General features: G+C 47.9%; 1 protein-coding gene across 1 annotated transcript in view; it reads left to right on the forward strand.

The window, feature by feature from the left end:
* Sdk1 (sidekick cell adhesion molecule 1) overlaps positions 1–20,432 on the forward strand; it is a 964,506-nt gene that overhangs the window by 678,951 nt on the left and 265,123 nt on the right. The window contains exons 6-7 of the mRNA XM_076923544.1: positions 10,380–10,491; positions 11,800–11,990. Coding sequence (XP_076779659.1) covers positions 10,380–10,491; positions 11,800–11,990 — 303 coding nt within the window. The remainder of the gene's footprint in view (positions 1–10,379; positions 10,492–11,799; positions 11,991–20,432) is intronic.

The following is a 20,432-nucleotide window of genomic DNA, read 5'->3' on the forward strand; positions in this document are numbered from 1 at the left end:
TGGATTGACAGAGAGAGACAGACAGAGATGCATGCATGTGTGTGTGTGGCGGGGGGTGGATATGAGAATCCTGGAGTCAACCTTGGGTGTTGTCCCTTGGCCATCCATCTTATCTCTGAGACAGAGGCTCTCACTGTCCTGGGGCTCACTAAACAGGCTGGGCCAGCCAGGGATCCCCAAGATTCTTTTGTCTCCACTCTTCAGTGCTGGGATCACAGCATGCAAGGATGGGTCTGACTTTTTAAAAGTGGAGTCTGGGAATCAAAATCAGGTCCTCATGCTTGCAAGGCAAGCCTTTGCTGAGCTATCTTCCAGCCTAAACAGCAAGCTTTGGCTCTGCTAGACTCCTTGACTGTTAGCACTGCACTGTAACAAAGTTTAACAAAGCTGAAAACTCTATAGACTTAGGTTCTGAGAAACCAAACCTAGAGATTCTTTGGAGCTGTAGGGTGATCATGATAACAAAGCCACCTCTCATGTGATAGGTCCCTTTAGACTTAAGAAGAATGCATGTTGCATGATACATGAATTATGTGTATTGGGCTTTGTGTTGGGACAAATGACTCAGCATTATTTCAGTGGGGGCAAAATGGGCCCCACTATGGCTGGCCTGGCAAGAGGACAACCTGGTATGGTTCAGGAATGGGCCACAATCTCCCTCCCAGGAGCTGGTTTCTGGGGCCTCCTGAGATGAGTCTGCATAGCAACTCAGCACTGAAGGGGGACTCTCAGTGCTAGAGAATTTGAAACAGGATTTTGTTCTCAAAGGCTCTGGGAAATCCTACTTCTGTGAGGCCTGGGCTTTTCCTAAAGGCAGCTGTGATTTTAATGAGCTGTGGAGAACTTTGGAGAAATGGTATGAGTTCAGAGTTCCAGTGCAGGCTCCAATCTGTGATCGTGGCCACACAGTTGGCAGCCACCCTGAGAACCCTGACTCCACAGTGGGGTATAGACCACTGGTAGGAGGACTCAGTAGACCTAGGCACAGAGTACTTAAAAAGGACTCTGTCCGCAAGCTAACAATAAAGTTAATAACTACCAGAGTGCACGCAGCACTGAGTAGCAGGCATCCTTCCTACACGCATGCATGCATGCATACATACACACAAGTTCTAGTGCATGCAGCACTAGTTAGTGAGCATCCTGCATACGTGCACACATGCATACATAACACACATGTTCCAGTGGGTGTGATACTCATCCCTGAATATCCTTCCTGCACACATATGTACATATACACATGTTCCAGTACATGCAGCGCTAATTAGTTAACATCCTTCCTGCACAAATGCGTACATGTGTACATACATGCACATGCTCCAGGGCATGCATCACAAATTTGTGATCATCTTTCACGCACACATAAGTGCATACATACATTCACACATGTTTCAGTGCATGCAGCACTAATTAGTGAGCATCCTTCCTGCATATGGGCACACATGCATACATACACATATGCTCCAGTACATGTGATCATCATTCATGCAGTCGGGAACCACGATCTGCCCAGGTTTGGTAGACTGTAAACTTTGTATGGAGAGGATATGGAGGAGGGGTGCATGTAAAGACCAGAGGTCAACACCAGCTGCCTTCCTCTATTGCTTCCACCATGGTTTTGGGGATAACTGCACTAAACCTAGTTCTCACTGATCCAGCTAGACTAGTCAGCCAGTAAGCCCCAGGCATCTGCCTGTGCCCTCCCCACTGTGTGGGGGTTACAGATACGTGTCACCACACTTGGCTGTTATGTGGGTGCTGGGGATCCAAACTCAGGTTTTCATGCTTGTGCAGCAGGCTCTTTATCCACTGAGCCAGCTCTCCTGTCCCTCTTATCTTGTGATGTGCTCCTTGGTAGAGCAAACTTGATCTGAATCCTCTGAGATGGAGGGTGGTGTGGTCAGAGCTTCAGGTGCAGTTGTGTAGAGTAGGAGTCTGTTTGCAAAAGCAGGTTCCCCAGTGTCACCTGGCCACATGCCTTAGTTGGCACAGGTCAAGGGTAAGCATGTCATGAAGTCACTGCATGCCCCCAAGACTTACAGGCCACTGTGTCCTTGGAATGCTGGGTTTTAAGCTAAGGAGCATCCTCCCAAGACTACCTAGGGCTAAAATGGAGGCCTAGTCAATCTTCAGGATGTGACAGATTTCTAAAAATGTGGTGATGGTGGGCAAGGGAAGAAGACACATGAATGGGCATCACAAGAGGCTGACTCTGTGGTCAACCAGCATCTCACGTGTAAAGCAGTAGAATCCCAGCCATTGACTTGGCCTTGACCTCTCCCCTCCCCCAGGTCTTTCTGTTCAGAAATGGTACTTTTCCATAAAAGTATGGAACCATGGCCAGTCCATCAGCAAATGCTGGGACTTTGCCTTTGGAAGCGTCCAAAATCTAGATGCTCCTATCACCCAGGCTTCCTGGCCCCTATGTCCCTATGTTCCAACGGTTCTATAGCCACCTGGCTGGCCTCACTAGGATGCCTGTATCTTTAGACTTAATTTCCTCATAGTTGCCAGGGTTGGGGGTCTAAAACAAGGTCCTATTCAAGCCCTCTACCCTAAAACTTCCAGTGACTTGAACCCCTCATTTGGAATAAAACTCGGAGTTCTCACAGCACCAACAGGCCAGAACTGACTGAGTACATCCCTCCAGCCATCTGACTCTGTTCTTTCTACTCAGGGCTCCAGGCTCCACACTCACTGTGCCTTCATCACACCCAGCAGTGTCTGGGGGCGGGGGGAGGTCTTTTGTCTGCTGACCTTCCTGTCAGGTATGCACCTTGCCTACTGTCAGTGTGACTAGTCTCCTTCATCCTACAAGGTTCCAACATCAGCACCCCTGGGTTCTCCTAAGGCCCATATCTCCAGACATGTCACTGGCCATATGCTGGTTCTGTAGCCTGCAGCTCTATGCCTAAGTTGCAAGGAAATGTGGTAACCTTCACTTGTCACACTGTCTCTGCAGTAACCTAGAAGCTTGGCATGTAGGATTGCCTTGAAATTTGCATTTTCCTGTTTAAAAGACTCTCTTTCTCTCTCTTTCTCTGCCTGTCTCTTTGTGTGTGTGTGTGTGTGAGAGAGAGAGAGAGAGAGAGAGAGAGAGAGAGAGAGAACATATGAGAGTTATGTTAGTGTGTACATGTGCATGCACAAACCACAAACAGGTGTACGTTTATGTGTGTGCACGTGTACATATGTACACATGTGTATATGAATGCATGTGTAGAGGCCAGAAGAGACCATTAGCTGTTGTTTCTGAGGTGCTCTCCACCGTGTATTTTTTGAGTCAGAGTCTGTCACTGGCTTGGAACTCATCAATATGCTCAATTGGCTGGCCAGTGAAGCCCAGGCATCTATCATCTTCCTGGCCCCAGCACTGAGATTAAAGCGCCCGCCCCACACTCTGTTTTTTATCATGTTCTGGAGATCATACTCGGGGCCTCTTGATTGCAAGGCAAGCACTTTACCACCTAAACCATTTCCCCAGCCCCTGCTATTCTCTAAATATCCTTTCTAATTAAATGTAACCTGAGTAACCTCTCCTCCTTTAGCTTCTTCACACATAAAAAGTTCACGTGGGGAATGATGGCTGGGATTAGGGTCATTCCCCTGCTGCGAGGGTTTATTCCTGAGTACATAGCAGCTTCATCTCAAGGCTTCACCTCTCTTCCTACGAAGCTGCCCAGTCTGTGGGTGCAGGCTTCTGTGACCTTCTGCAGAGCCTGTGTTGATGCAGTCTTCACCCTCAGACACCCACTAGCTGCTTTAGTTAGGGCTTTGTTACTGTGAAGATACACCATGACCACGGCAACATCAACATTTAATTGGGGCTGGCTTATGGTTTCAGAGGTTTAGTACATTATTGCCATGGCAGGAAGCATGGCAGCCTGCAGGCAGACATGGTGCTGGAGAAGGAACTCAGTTCTACATCTTGATCCGCAGGCAGCAGAAGGAAACCATGTGCCACGCTGGGCATAGCTTGAGCATAGGAGACCTCAGTGCCTATGCGCACATTGACACATTTCCTTCAGTAGGGCCACACCAGTTCCAACAATGGGACACTAATAGTGCCACTCCCTATGGACCTATGAGGGCCAATTACATTCAAACTACCACACCAGGGTAGGCAGGTTCAATGGAGAAAGCCATGCACCTTCCATTAAAGACCTGATTAGGAAAGAAATTGTTGACTTTATTTCCTCTTGGTTAACTGAGACAAGCCAGGCTTTCACTAGGAAACAGCTTTGCATAAAAGAAAGTGTAGGACTGAGGAGATGGCTCAGTCTGTAAGTGCTTGCCTTGAAAGCATGAAGACCTGAGTCTGATTCCCTGATTGCTGGGGGGTGGGGGAGGAGAGGCAGGGGAGAACACAGTGTAAGGAAGACCACAGTACAGGGAGGGAAGAGACAGCTGGATCCCTGGCACTCACCAGTCAGCCAATGAACTTAGAAAGTTCGAAGCCAGTTAGAAACTTGTCTCAAAAAGAAAGTGGGGCCAGTAAGGTGGCTCAGTGGGTAGGGGCTTGCCTCCAAGCCTACCCACCCAACTTCATCTCAGGACACTTGTAGTGGAAAAGAACTGACAACTGTACACATACACCCTCCACATACACCCCCACATGTGCGCAATCACATAAACAAAGAAATGTTGGGGGGCCATGGCGGCGGGAGGTGGGCAACACCTGGGAAACAACACCGAAGGTTATCTGGTTTCCACAGGTGTGCACACATATACACACGCACCCCCCCACACACACACACATGCACAAACACACCCACAAACAGCCACATACAGGCAAAAGCAGACAGCTCTGGAGTTGTCTCCTATACACTTTTGAGCACTTGAAGTCATGTGCCTCTGCACCTTCGTTTTCTCACCTCTACAGGGGGTGATGCTGTCTCCCTGGGTTGTCACTGAACATACATTTGTAAAGCACTCGGAAACGCTCAGCTCTGCGGAGGGAACTTAGTGAGACACAACTCCTTTTTCCTTCCCTGCTTGTTTTTATCCTTCTGGGAAATTCCTTCCTACATCGGTGTGTGGGTTTTAGAAAAAGGTTTGTTATGTGGAACAATGAGGGTGGTGGAGTGGAAGCGTCAGTTTCTTGCAGAGCTTATAATGATTTTTTAAAATTGTGGGGTGTGTGTGTGTGTGTGTGTGTGCACATGCATGTGTACATATGAGAGTTCATGCAATGCATATGGGCATATGTGGTACCATGGCACATGTGCAGAGGTCAGGGGACAACTTTATAGAGTTGATTCTCTCCTTCCACGTTTTTTTTTTTTCCGGAACACCGGTTCTGAAGATTAAAGTCAGGTCACTATGCTTGTACAGTATGCGACTTTACCCACTGAGCCATCTTCCTGGCTCCCAAAGCAGATTATTTATAGCAATGGTTCTCAACCTTCCTAATGCTGAGATCCTTTAATATACAACCTCATGTTGTGGTGACCCCCAACCGTAAAATTATTTTTGTTGCTACCTCATAAGTGCAGTTTTGCTACTGTTATGAATTGTAATGTAAATATCTAATATGTAAGATATCTGATATCCAACCCCCAAAGGGAACCACTGGTTTATAACAAGTGAGTGCATCACTGAGGATTTGTTGAGTGTGTCTTGTATCGCAGATACTTTTGTGCTCACAGAAGTAAAGACGCTTAACTTTACCTGGAGTCTTGGCCACTTGGGAGGTAAAGGCAGGAAGCTTATGAACTATGAGAGGAATACAAGGCCAGAATGGGCAACCTAGTGAGATCTTGTCTCAAAATAAAAAGGGGAAAGAGGATGAAGAGTGCAACTCAGTGGTGGAGTGCTTGACTTGAGTTCTGACTTAGAGGGACTGCGAGTGTAGCCAAGCTGCAGAGCGTTTGCCCAGAGTGCTCTAAGCCTAGGCTCAAGCCCCATACCATGAAGAGAAGAGAAAGGAGAGAGAGTAACCAAGCACGTTCACTTTTAAAAGCTTACTTTAACTCTCTATATACAACCCTGGAGATAAACAGAGAGGGAAGGAAAGACTATATTTTAAAGTTACAAAAGTTGTGCGTGTATGTGTATGTGTTGCTATACTTAAATACAGTAAATAACACAGAGAGAGGGGAGGGGGTAAGAGGAGGAGGAGAGAGAGAAAGAAAGAGAGAGAAAGGGAGGGAGGGAGGGAGGGAGGGAGGGAGGGAGGGAGGGAGGGAGGAGGGAGATAGATAGTGAAAGGTAGAGAGAGAGAGAGGGAGAGGGAATTCATCATGTACTCCTGACAGTCAGGGCATAAACTTCCTGTGAGGAACAACCCACATGTAAATTTCAGTGTGTGCAGTGTGTGAAGTGATGTGAGCTCAAGGTTCATGAGCCACACAGAACATTAATTATTAATGTTTAGTTGCTGAATCAAGACTAACAATGGATGCATAGCAGTAAATCCCTAAAAAGGTTTAGAAGAGACTGCCCTTGGTCAGGGAGGGGAGAGTTGGTCCATCTTAGTTTGGTAGGCTAAGCTTGTGTGTACATACTTTAACTAAAAGTCTGAAGTAGAGCTGGGATGTAGCTCAGTTGGTCGAGTGCTTGCCTGGCATTCCTGAGGCCCTGGGTTCTGCTCCTAGTACCACCTATAACCGCGTATGGTGGCACATGCCTGTAATGCCAGCACTGGAGAGATGGAGGCAGATTAGAAGCTTGGAGTCATCTGTTCTAGTTAGCTTCCTGTTACTGTCATAAGCACCTAACACAAAGCAGTTTAGGAAAGAAAGGGTTTCTTAGGCTAATATGTCGAAATCGTAGTCCATCACCGAGGGAAGTCGGGGCAAGAACTGGAGCAGGAACCATGGAGGAAGGCTGTTCACTGGCTTGCTCCTAGGATCACTGTCAGCTTTTTCTTATACAGTTCAGGCCTGACTGCCTAGGGATGGTACCACCCACAGTGGTCCAGGCCTTCCTATATCAACTACAAGTCAAGAAAATGTCCCTATAGACATATCCCAGGGGCAATCTGATGGAGGCAGTCCTTTATTGAGGTTTCTTCTTCCAAGATGGGTCAAGATGACAACCAAGATCATCTCAGAGTTCAAAACCAGCCTGAGAGAGACTTTCTCAAAAAATAAATAAAATAAAATAAAATAAAATAAAATAAACTGAAAGCATTCTTTCACAGGAATGAAACATGTCAGAACAACATGCTATAATGAAGATTCTCCTTGTTGTTGGGGTACCTGGATTTCAAGTACTTATGCACAATTATTTTGCATTGTTTTATAATTGCAATAATGACCATGTAGGCTTTGCAATCAGCATTTCCTCAAGCCTTGCTTTGACCTTGCTGCAGAAGCTTGCTTGCACAGGTCAAGCTAACCTTTCTGGTAGCTTTCTCCATCTTTGCTCACTGGTGTCCTGTGTGATTGTAGCATCATCTGAAAGAATGCAGGAGTTGGGGGTAGGGGGCCTGGCATAGAGAACAGGCTCACCTCTGGTGACTCTTTGCCTCTGTCAAGAGAGGATGTCCTGTAATAGCAGGTTTATTTGTGCATAGTCAGATGCTCAATAAATGGTCTGCATCCCTGTGAACCCAGGATAGAAGGGGCTTCTGTCACACCTGTCACAGGATACCATCAAGCTTCACCTGCTGTTTAGAGATATTTCTCCCAGTGGGGTTGGGAACTTGCCAATGCCTATACCCTCTTCCTGCCAAGGGTCCAATGACAAATTAAAGCTCACACTGAGAGTTCACATTCAGAAGATGGGAGCGGGGCAGCTGTGTTGGAAGATGTGTACCCCCTATGGATAAAGGCTCCCCTGAGGCTGCATAGATGGAACTTCCTTCTCCTAGTCTTTTCCAACCTATATACTCTAGCTCCCCACACACATCCCAACCCTAAGGCTGTACAAAATTAGGACAGAATAACATACAACAGGCTGATTGGAGTGGCTGGATACCCAGATAAGGGTCCCATGATCCTACACACCTCTAGAAGGGAATTGAACAGCCGACAAGCCCAGCTGGGATTGGCAAGCAGGCACAGCTGGTCTTATAAAAGATGCCTAGCTCTGCTCAGTGACAGTGTTGTGCAGTGTTGTCTAAGGTTCAGTCTGCTCGGCCTGGGCAAGAGAGGTTCCATCTGGGACCATCCTCCCCAGGTGGTTACCACCACCGAGTGTATCTTCTCATCTTCTCTGCTGTCTCGGCTGTGTGGTGATTAATGGCATGTGAGCACATTGCTTGGTGACCTCTTGGCTCCCACTGCTGCTCTCTTTCACTCCTCATAACCATTTGCAAATATTAGCTCCCTGTGTCATTTCTCCTCATCAGCGGCTTTCACAGGTGACAAGCTGGGTGCTCCTCAGATTGCCATATAGTATACACTCAGGCCCTCATGACAATCTGACATCTGGTGAGCCATCCCTGAAGTTTCTAAGGGAGGGCATCAGCAGGAAGGTTCCCAGGGGAGTCCCAGAGAGAGAGAAAACTTCAGGGGCCTATGGTTTGGGGAAGCCAGGGCTGCTGCATGTCCCCCAGGAATCTAAAGGAACGTGAAAATAGACCTTCCATCATTAAATCAATGGATATGCTTAAGAAAATGTATTTGCTGGTCGTTTTGTATATATGTGTGTTATGTGCTAATATGTTTGTATACCTGTGCAGGGATGGGGTGTGCATATGTGTGCCTGTGCATGTGAGAATTAATGTCAAATGTTTTTCTTAGTCATCCTCCACCTGATTTTTGAGATAGGGTTTCTCATTGAGCCAGAGCTCTACAGTTTGAGCAGACAAGCTGGCTAGCACACCCCAAATAGAGGAGGCTGCCTCTACTTCCCCAATGCTGGGGTTATAGGGTTTCATCCAGCTTTTTACGTGGATGAATCACTGTATTTTCTAAGTATTTCCAGGTAGGCCAGGCTGACTGTCTTTCCAAAGAGCCCCAGGTTCTACTCCCAAGAGTCCTCCTCGGGATTGGAAGCATTCACCACCACACCGGCTTTTCTGTGTGGATCTGGGGACCAAACACGGATCCTGAGGGTCCAGAACAAGCACTTTACTGACATAGCCAACTCCACAGTCCCTCTCTCCCCACTGCCTTCCCATTTATAGATACCTCTAGTATAAAACCAGTTCCTCCATAAGCAAGGAACACCAGATACAGCATTGTCCATGGCTGTGAGTCTACCACGGATCAGAGCCTTTCATGAGCCAGAATTCTTAATAGCCATAACTGACCACATGCTGGCTGTTCATTGTGAGGGACCCAGGAGGGCATTTTGCTCTTTAGTCATTTAAATTTGTTTTATTCCTGGTCTCTTACATCCACACCTTGTATTGAAGTCCCTACTATATAAATGCTTGGTTTTGATTTCCCCTAGACGTTAGTAAAGTTACTGTGGTTAGTTTAATTTCGATGCTAACTGTATTTTTTGGGGAAAAGCAGCAAAAAAAAAAAAAATGCATATAGCTTTCTCCTTTTTGACTCTTTAAGTTTGAATTCAAATTATTTATAGTTTGATACTCAGAGATGGGCTCTGGGTATTTATTTATGTAGCAGAAAAGCAAAGGGGTGGGAGTGACTGTGGAGAGAAGAGAACACTTGGATAACCGAATCCATTCACCCAGGGGGTCAGCAGGGCTGATTCTGTGACCCCTGTTCTAGCAGAGTTCCCAACCCATGACATATTTGTCCAGTTGACCTGATTAGAAAATAGTGGACATGTTAGTTATTTTTCTGGCTGTGACAAAATGTCTGACAAGAGCAACTAGCGAGAGCAAGGGTTGATTCTGGCTCACAGTTTGAAGGCGAAAGTCCATCATGGTTGGGAAAGCATGGTACACAGACAGGAAGCAGACTGAGCGCCCGTGCTCAGCTCATCCTCTCCATTGTATTCAGCCCTGAATCCTAGCCACGCACAGCGCCATCTACACTCAGGGTGGGTCTTCCCACTTCGCTTGGCCTATTCTAGTAAACCCTCTCACAGACAGGCCTAGTGGTTTGTTTCCATGGTAATTATAAATCTCATCAGGTTGAAAATTAAGATTAACTGCCACAGTGGGTATGCCAGGTGATGTCAATAAACAAATGCTTAGATCAATGGGGGAAAAAAAAAAAAGAAGCATTGTGCAAAATGCCAAGCCTTCGAAAGCTTGCTGCTACACAAGTGTCCTTGGTGACAAGTGGCCAGAAGACAAGACTGGCTTTGCCTAGACTCCATCACACACAGACTGAAGGAGGCCAGGGGCGACGTAAAAATATCACACTCTGGGCTCTCTCGAGGGGACCTAGTGAGTCGTAAGGTTCTGAGTTTCTTCTTTCTGTAGTTTTACATGGCCTTTTCTGTCCTTCCCCAGTCACCCCATCTTCTATTCTGAGGAGAGTTCCATGAATGTTTTGTTTTCTCTGCCACAGGAGATACTGGCACCCATGAGGCCATGGCTCCCATCATCGTGGTTGCCCCCGGCAACAGAAGTGTCGTAGCAGGGTCCAGTGAGACTACCTTGGAGTGCATAGCCAATGCCAGGTACAGGGTGTGCTCTGGGTGTGGGAACTCAGGTGGGGGGCATCCATCATCTGAAAACCCAGACCCTAAAATACTTCCAAATCTGGGACTTTGAGCCCTGGTGGGAAGCTACGGTGGAAAATTCCAACCCAACCTCATGTGTCTGTTGGGTCAAAGCACAGATGTACTAAGAATGAATATAGCATGGGATTCCCTTTGGGCTAAGTGTGCCAACTGCAGATGAAACACAAATGGATTTCATGTTCTGACTTGGGTCCCATCCCTATGCAATCTCACTGTGAATATATGAATATTCCAGAGGGGAAAAACCCAAAGTACAAAGTACTTATGAAGGCTGGGCATTCCAAATAAAGGCCACAGAATGAAATGCTTGATGTATAAACATGAGAACCCAGGTTTCATGTAAAAGCTGGATGTAGTATCTTACTCATGTAATCCTCACACTGGAGAGACAGACACAGGAGGATCCCTAGGGGTCTGTGGTCCAGCCAGTCTAGCCTATACATCAAACTGCAGGTTAGTGGGAGACCCTGTCTCAAAAATTAAAGGTAGCAAGAGGTGAAAATAATAACCACCTTGACCCACCTCTAGCCTCTCCAGGTACATACACGCATGTACACTCACACACTCAGATAAAAAAGAAAGAACCTGGACTTGTATATCCACCTGTGGAGAGATAGTGATGTAGAGAACAGCGTAGGAATCCCACAGCTTGCAGCAGGCTCGCTTATCCTGGGGCATTGCATGTCATGTGTCGGGGAACTCAGGGGACCTCATGCTGGATACTTCCTCCTACTGTCTCTGCAGAGCGTGGGGTTTTTCAGTTTAACTCCTGGTGATGGAGAAATCTCCTCAGCAACAAAGACTCAAGCTATGGGGGGAGAGATGAGCCAAACCCCTGAGCAGCCTAGGAAAGCTAGTTCCTCTTGCACTTCTAGGCCCAGGCACGCCCTGCCTACTTCTTGGTCACTCTAGGTTGAAGTTTAGATGGTCACACCTCCCATGTATCTGTGGGTCCCCTAGCAGTATTTATTTTAAGCATTCTTTTCCTGGGCAAACGGAATCATTAGCATGTATGGGCCATTGCTGCTGCAATTAGCTATCCTTGCTCAATAGCCCATGAGCAGAATGTCTGGTTGAGGCGAGCCGTAAGGGAGTAGAGCTGTATCTGGATTGATTTTTAAATGTCCGTTGTTCAACCCTCCATGGTTCCTGGTAGAATTAGCTTTGTCAAGCTCGTGCTGAATACCTGAAATTATTATTACTGCCGTCCACACAATTCACCGCTGCCCTTCCGCTCTTTCGCAGGCCTGTGGAGGAGCTGAGTGTGCACTGGAAGAGAAACGGAGTTCGACTCACAAGTGGACTGCACAGCTATGGGAGGCGCCTCACCATCACCAACCCGACATCAGCAGACACCGGGATGTACGTGTGTGAGGCCACACTCCGGGGGAGTGCATTTGAGCCAGCCAGGGCCAAAGCCTTCCTTTCCATCATAGGTAATGCTCAGACCTGCAGTGGTGCTGGCTGCATCCTCGGAGAGCTCTCCATTCCCAGAGTTCCAGGCAGGCAAGAGAGCCACTGTGCATCCCGCTGATTCGATGTATTTGTGTATGTGTGCCACCTCTGTAGACAGATGTGGAAGCCAGAGGCTGACATCTGGTGACTCCTCTGCTACCCTCCAACTTACTGTTTGAGACAGAGTCTCTCTCTAGGACTGATAGCTTGCCATTTTGGCTAGACTGATGGGTTACACAGCCAGCGCTCAGGATCCACCTGACTCCATCCACAGCCCTGGGGTTATAGATGATCCACTTCTGCCCCTGGCTTTTTATAACTCTGGGGTTATAGATGATCCACTTTTGCCCCTGGCTTGAGGACTGGGTGCAGCCGGTCCTCAAGCTTTTGCAGTAAGTGCACTACTAAGTTATCTCCTTGGTCTCCACTGACATTATTTTTAATGATATTGATTGATTGATGATTGATTATATATGTATGTTTGGAGAGGGGGTGCTCACATGCCACAGGATGTATGTGGCAGTCAGAGGACCACTTGTGAGTCAGTTCCCTCCTTCCACCATGTATCCTGGGGATCAAACTCCAGTGCTTGTCGAGAACACCTTTTCCAGCCGGCTCCCTGAGCGGCACGGACCTCATTTGTAATGATGTAAATGGTGGTATGGTAGAGCTTAGAGCTTCCAAGTTAATCCCATTTGCGTTGTGTGTAGAAAAGTCTCTAGCACCTTCCAAACACAGCCCTACCTCTTACTCATCACTGAGACGGGGCACCTGCTAGAAATACCTCAAGACAGGACAGACTTACTTTAGTTTACAGTTACAAGGCATACAGTCCTCCATGCTGGGGAAGGCGCAGTGGATGGTTTGGCTTCATTTGTGGTAGTGAGACCTTGCAGTCCCTAAGATCTTGGCCCAAATCCCTGCTAGATTAAAACCCTTGAATGTCTGTCCCCTGTAATCAGACTCCACCAGAAGTTCTGAAGTATCCCAAAACAGCACCGCCTCCTGGGGAGCAAACACTGATAATGGGAACACATGGGGGACAGTTCACCCTCAGACCATAATCACCTGCCACCATGAAGCTTGAGAGTGGAGGTAGGGGCCATCCTTGTCACAGCCACCGCCTGGCTCTTCTGGCCTCTCTTTTGTCCCAAACTTCTCCCTAACTCTCCTTGGCTCTCATGATCTGCACTTAGAAGTCAGCCTATGTGATGTCAACCCAGAAGGGAACTGCTGGCTGCTGCTACCTTTGGTTGAACTGAAATGTAAGAACAGCAATCATTTTTTTAAAAAAAAAAAAACAGGCCAAGTATGACCCAGAGGTGGGGAGGGCAGATAAAGTTAAATGCACCGAGTCACCGCTAACTACTGGAAGATCACAGCCATGGAAGCATGGCTTGGGCTGTGGCCGAGGGAATTGTAAGTTTATTACAAGATTATGGTACGGGAGAATCACATGGGGAGGCAAGTACCCACACTTGATTTTCCCAGCCTCCTGCATGGTCACGAGCTTGTTCTTAAAATGGCTGCAGCTGCTATCCTGCTGACCTGTGAGTCCTCAGCAGAAGCCACTGCTGACAGAGAGTACCTCAAAGGCAACTTCATTCCATCCCTTATCAGAAATGAAAGGCATCCAAATGGAGAAAAAAAGGGCCTCTCCAGAGAATCACTCCTTCAATAATGCATTTTTTTTTTTGCAGTTTGCCATTTTGTAAAATAGGAAAAGAAAAATGCAGATAGATTGCTATGAAATTAGGCAGGATCGAGGAGCATCGCACAGAAGGTGGTTGCCCTGAGCAGTCTCGTGTCTGTCAGCCATCTGGAGAGGGCTTTGCACTCTCCCTGTGACTTGGCGACATACGGCCCATCAGCAACCTCCAGAACAGGTCATGAGGGTGATCAGAGAATTGGAACCACAGGGCAGAGTCAGTGTGGCTCCCACCCGAGGGTCTGAGCTCTCCCTGCTGCCAGTGGTAGATACGGATGTGAAAAGCATAGCCCACTCTCAGCAGAGACTTCCACTGGGCTTGATCGATGGCCGTCTGAGCACAGTCCATTATAGATTGAACCAAAATTAAAATTTGTGATGTGTAAATCTCTGGCAGACAGGGCTATATTGTGTTAAAAAACATTTTAAGGTAATTTAAACAAGGGAGGAAATTTATCTCCCTATAAACTCGAAATGTTTGTCTCCCTCACCATTCCTTCCTCGAGTATTTAAATCTATCATCCTAACTTTGATCTCAAATTCATATCAGAATCAGTTTTTGCATTTAGCATTCACCATCCCTCATGTTCTGCCTTGTAAAGGTGTGGGAGCACACTCCTGTGCTTTTGTGTATAGGTGTGTGTGTGTATGTGTACAGCTGGCTACATAGACCCAAAGAGAATGTTGGTTCCTGTGATGCTTTGTATATGCTTGGCCCAGGGAGTGGCACTATTGGGAGGTGTGACCTTGTTGGAGTAGGTGTGTCACTGTGTGTGTGGGCTTTAAGACCTCACCCTAGCTGCCTGGAAGTCAGTCTTCCACTAACAGCCTTCAGATGAAAATGTAGAACTCTCAACTCCTCCTGTACCATGCCTGCCTGGATGCTGCCATGCTCCCAATGATAATGGACTGAACCCTGGAACCTGTAAGCCAGCCCCAATTAAACGTTGACCTTATGAGACTTGCATTGGTCAAGGTGTCTGTTCACAGCAGTAAAACCCTAATTAAACAGTTCCCTTGGATCTGAAGTGGAAGGAAGGTTTGAGCCTCCTGATGTGGGTACTCGGAGCTGAACCTGGGTCCTCTGCTAGAACAGTAAATACTCCTAACCACTGAACCATCTCCCTTATTTTTGAGACAGGATCTGTCACTGAACCTGTAGCTTGCCACTTCAAGACTGAGTGGCCATCGAGCTCTCTACCTGCCTCATCCCTCAGTGCTAGAGTCACAGGGACATGCCATCATGAGTGCTGAGGGTACACACTCAGGTCCCCATGTTTCTGCAGTGAGTACTTCACCACTGAGCCACCTCTTGTCCCCAGTGCTCTCTGTCTTAATAAGGTTGACCTCAGTCCCCTTCTGTTTGGAAGTTGTTGTGACAGGTGGAATTTTGTGGTTGGTTCACATTGGAGAAAACCCCGAAGAAAGCATTTCTGTTGATTCAAAGGACTCAGGGATTGTCACCAAACCCAGCCACTTCATCAGGGAGGGATCCTGGGCAAACTTGACCAATCTCCCAGGCTGTCACCAGCAGAGCTGGGCAGAGAGCTATTGATATGAGCATGCAGAAGAATGGAAGCGAAAGGAATCGCCTTCCAATTACGGATATTTCACACTGATGAGACAAGACAGACGGCAGTGCCTGTTTGCTCTGCCTGTCGGCTTCCAGCCGAATTGCTCAATTCCTGTAGTCCAAACAGGACTCTAAGCTCTGATCACTAGAAAGTGCCTGTGCCCACCCTGCAGAGTCCTGAAGCCTGTCCCCCCTCCTCACTGCTCAGTTGTCCTGCGGTCCCAGATGCCTGGCCTCCTCTCCTCCAGACCCCTGCTGTGACATCTCCCTGGCTGGCCAGACTCTGGGCCATTGCTCTGACACTCAAAGGCTACTGTGTAACATGACCCCTGCCTCCCTGTGGTGTACAACTTTCTGCTCTGCCACCACCTTCTCCTTCTTGGTGGCCTCTTCCAGGCATAGGAACCAACGTTGACTACTGTGGTGGGAGGGAAATGCTGCTGCTGCCCCTGAGGAAAAGCTCTGCTCCTGCATCTGCTGAGAGACTGTGAGCTGTGCTACTGCCCAAGCAGCTCTGTACTGGAGATCGCTCATGCTCTACAATCTTCTGACTTCTTGCTCCCTAAGCACAGCCTCTGCCTCTGCATCCAGTATCTGGAGTCAGCTTTGGTGGAGACAAACCCTGGATGGGTCCCCTCAGGCTGTGAGCAGCTGTCTGTGACTGACCTTGGATATCCATCCTTTAGCTTCTGGCAAGCTTAACTGTCAATGAGACTAAGGTGTCCCGTGAGAAACTCCCAGAAGTCACTGTGCAAGAGTCTCAGCTGTGCTCTGTAGCCCTTGGTATTTGATAGCAAGGTCTATGGCAGGGAGATGTAAGCATAGGTTTTGGGGTTCCCTTCTGACTGTATGGGTACCTAAGCATAGGTTTTAGGGCTCCTTTTTGACTATATGGGTATCTGGTCGCTGTGGTTTAATGAATGTCTTTGCTATTCTTGGCCTTGGTTCTGATCCCTGATGTGGAGAAGTGGCAGATGAGGCTACTGTCTGAAACAAGGGAGAGTCAATGAAGCAAGCTCACCTGGTTGGCCTGTGGGCATGCCTGTCAGGGATTGTCTCAAGTTAATTGATGTAGGAAAACCCATCCAAAAGTGGGCAGCACCACCATTCCTTGACTCTGGGGACTGTGAAGAAAGCAAGCTAAGTACCAAGCATGCATGCCATCGTTCTCTCTGGTCTGACTGTAGCTATGACACAACTCACTGTTTTAAGTCTCTAACCATTAGTTCTTCTCTGCTATGGCGGACCACAACCTGGTAGTATGGGCTAAAATAAAACCTGTCTCCCTTAAGTTGCTTTTCATCAGGGTGTTTTATTGTAGTGACAGAAATAAAATTAGGCCAGTGGCTCTCACCAGTTATAGCATCTCAGATCACTGTGGAGCACTGTTGGACGCCGTCGTTTCTTCTTGCCTGTCAGATTCAGCGTGTCTTGTAGGAGCCGCGGCTGTTCTGGACCCACCCCTGCCAGTGTGCACAGAGCTCCTTCACGCCCACCCTGGTCCTAGGAGCAGAGAGTGGCTGTGTTGGTTTCTTTTCTCATCCTTGTGACAAAAATAACAGACAAAAGTAACTTAGGGAGGACAGGTTATTTCTTTTGCTCATACTTGGAAGGCACATCCTGGTTGGGAAAGCACAGCAGCAGGAGCATGAGGCAGCGGGTCACACTGTGTCCTCAGTCAGGAAGCAGAAAGAGATGAACTCTGGCGTTCAGCACACTCTGTGCTTTAAATCTAGCCCAGCCCACAGCCGACAGACTGGTGCTGCCCACAGCCCACAGACCACAGCCGACAGACCAGTGCTGCCCACAGCCCAGAGCCGACAGACCAGTGCTGCCCACAGCCCAGAGCCAACAGACCTGTGCTGCCCACAGCCCAGAGCCAACAGACCGGTGCTGCCCACACTAGGGGAGGGCAGTCCTCTCCTCAGATAAACCTTTCTGGAAACATCCTCAAAGACACTCCCAGAGTTGTGTCTCCATGGTGTTTATAAATCCAATCAAGCAGACAATGAAGACCAACCAACACAACAGCCAATACATAGAACCCCATCTGTTTCTTGCAAAGCTATTCTGACTCCCTGAATGCAGATCACTCTGAAATCCAGATACTCTATTTTAAAACAAAGCCATTCATAGTGGCTGGCACAGTGTCACAGATGAGCAGCCATTCTGCAGCCTAGTATGTGTTTATATCTCTTTACCCCTTCTTCTCTCTCCCCTCAATCCCTCCTTCTGTCCCTCCTGTCCATCCTTCCCTTCCCCACACTTCCTTCCCACCATCTGTCTTTCCTCCTCCTTTCTCTCTTCCTTTTTTCCTTCCCTTCTCCCTTCTCCCACCACTTTCCTTCTTTCTGTCCCCTTCCTCCAGCCCTTCCATCTTCACATTTCTGCACTGCCTCTTGCCTCACCTGCTTCCTCGTGGAAAGTTCTCCACTGTCTGGGCCCAGCCTCTCAGCTAACCCTGCTCTCCCACTTTAAGATCGATGACCTTTATCCCACTTGCAGAGCTCATCATGTCACATACAGAGCACACAGGTTCCAGGGAATCTGGTGTAGACATCCTCGGGGACCATTCTGCCCACTCCAGTGGACAAGGCACCCAGTGTGGACAGTGACTGCAGCCAAAGGCACAGCATAGCAACAGAGCCAGGCCTCTAGAGGGAAGGGAAGCCAGTGTAGGAAATGTACCGTTCAGAGCTGGCCTGGGGCTCAGTCTGAATCCACCACCAAGCCTGAGGGCTGTAAAACATGGCCTGGGTATGCATTAGTCACCTTCACTAAGGTTGTTCTGCAAGCCAGCACCTCTGCTTCAAGTCCCTTCAATCAAGGCCCCAGTTTGGGACTACTTGGGGGGACCCTAGCTCTGGTTCTGGTACTGCAGCTGGGCCATCTGGAGGACAGTTAGCCCATGCTGGCTTTGTCTGAGCTCTGATTTCACCCAGGGCAAGAGACTCTTCTGATGTCTTCATCTTATTTCTAAAGATGGAAGTGCCCGTTTCTATCCTTGGTTTTATTGGCTACAAATTTAACAGTCGAGTCCAGGCCTGTGCCAACTGGGCGCTCTCTCTCTCTCTCTCTCTCTCTCTCTCTCTCTCTCTCTCTCTCTCTCTCTCTCTCTCTCTGTCTCTGAGTCTTCCAGTTGCCCTTGGAAGATCAACTGGTAAAAGGCATGTACCTTAGATGACTGTCCTCAGGGTATCTCTGTGGCTCTGCTGAAAGTCCCCACAGCTGAAGACCTACTAAGTGCCCCACTGTCCTTATCCTGTAGAGAGTGTGGAAACAAGCAAGACCCTCAAGAGCCCCCACTGAGTCATGTTAGTGTGAAGAATCCACAAAGAGAGATTATGGCTTCTGTGTGGCAGGGAAGAAGCTCCATGAAGCAGGCAGTGTCACTGTGCCAGGTCTAACACCTACCCTGTCAGCTCACCTACCTGGCAAGCTTCCAGGAACAAGCTGTAACAGGTGTCTCTGAAGTCACACAGTTTCCTCATGCCTCTTGGCCACCCTTCTGCACATGGGTGATAGAGGTGCTGTAAAGTAGGGAAGTAGAGTAGCCAACTGTGTGGAGTGCACCACGCCTACCTGGCCTTTGCTTGTGGTGAGTGACTTCCCCTCATGCATGTCCACCCCCAGGAACACTGTGGACTCACTGTCTCCATCCCCAGTCATGTGCCACTGTGCACTCCTCAGAAGCCAAGACTATAAATGGCACCTGAGCTTCTTAGTAAATTTTGTATTGTCATGATAAGACACCATGACCAAGACAACTTAATTTTTGTGTTTGGGAGGGCTTACAGTTTCAGAGGATGAGTCAATGGTCATCATGGTAAGAAATGTGGTAGCAGGTGGCCATAGCGCTGGAGGAGTATCTGCAAGCTTACATCCTCCGCCCAAAAACACAAGGCAGAGAAAGCCGATTGGAGGTGAGGAAGGCTTTTGAAACCTCAAAGCCTGCCCTCAGGGACACACCTCCTCTATCAAGGCCACACTTCTTAATCCTTCCCAAACAGTTCCATCAGTGGGGACCAAGCATTCAAATATATGAGCTCATGGGTGAGGCATTCCTATTCAAACCACCCTACCATGGCCCTGGAGGTGCTGGGCATCCTCAGGACGGGTATATGCTCTCAAGTGTGTCTCCTATTGGACACGTCTCAAGGGAATCACACAGAATGAGGACAGCCACTTCCAACTGACATACAGCAATACTGCTTCCATGACATTCTTGAACTGAAATACTAAGGAAAGTAGGAGTTTGGTCCTGGACTAGGCACAGAAGCTGGGGTTGGATGGCATCTTCAAGATGAAGGAGGACCATTCTGTGTTCCAATACAGTATGGACACATGACCCTGCATGTGTGATTGCTGTGCATGGAACGAAACACATGTGTGTGCACACAAAGGTAGAAGCATGAAGGGTCAGTAAAGATAACCTCTGTTGATCACATGAGTGACACCCTGTAGGGGAGCTTAGTATAAGATGGCATTACTAGTACAGTGATTATTGTAGACTCAGACCCAAGAAGACATAAACAAGATCTATCCCCCAAAGCAACACTACAACAAAGTCTAGCTCAATCAGCCAGTGAGTTTCCAGGTTACTTGTAGAGAATGTGTAAGGGGTCACTTACAGAAGCACAGTTATGCCTAAAGTAGCCACCTCACCAAAAGGCATGCTATCATGGATGACAACTCCCCCATGGGCCACACAAATGGAGTCCCCACTTCTACTAACTTTCCACCTGATATGTACTCTGGCACCTCCCACAACCAGGCAACCATGTTTAGCTGGGGCAAAATTACATACAGTGAGCTGGAAGGTGCAGGAGGGAGTGGCTGAAATCTCAGATATGGGTCTAAGGACCTTACATGCCTCCTCCTACAAGTGAAGGCAACAAGCATGTGAGGTTCTCCTGGGGAAGTCACAAGGGCTTTGATGAAGATGCTTATAGCCATTATCCTAAGAGGACAGAGTTCCACAGGGTAAACTGAGGAAAGGATATATTGACTTTTCCTGTGTTATGACTTGCAACTGCCTGGGACTTTGTAGTTATCTAAAAATAGAATGTTTGACTGAGGAAATGGAAACTGTAATTAATCACAAGCAAATGTTGATATTTAACTTAATTTTTCCCCCTTTGC

This window comes from Arvicanthis niloticus, chromosome 24, assembly GCF_011762505.2.
Source record: "Arvicanthis niloticus isolate mArvNil1 chromosome 24, mArvNil1.pat.X, whole genome shotgun sequence".
Taxonomy (NCBI): domain Eukaryota; kingdom Metazoa; phylum Chordata; class Mammalia; order Rodentia; family Muridae; genus Arvicanthis; species Arvicanthis niloticus.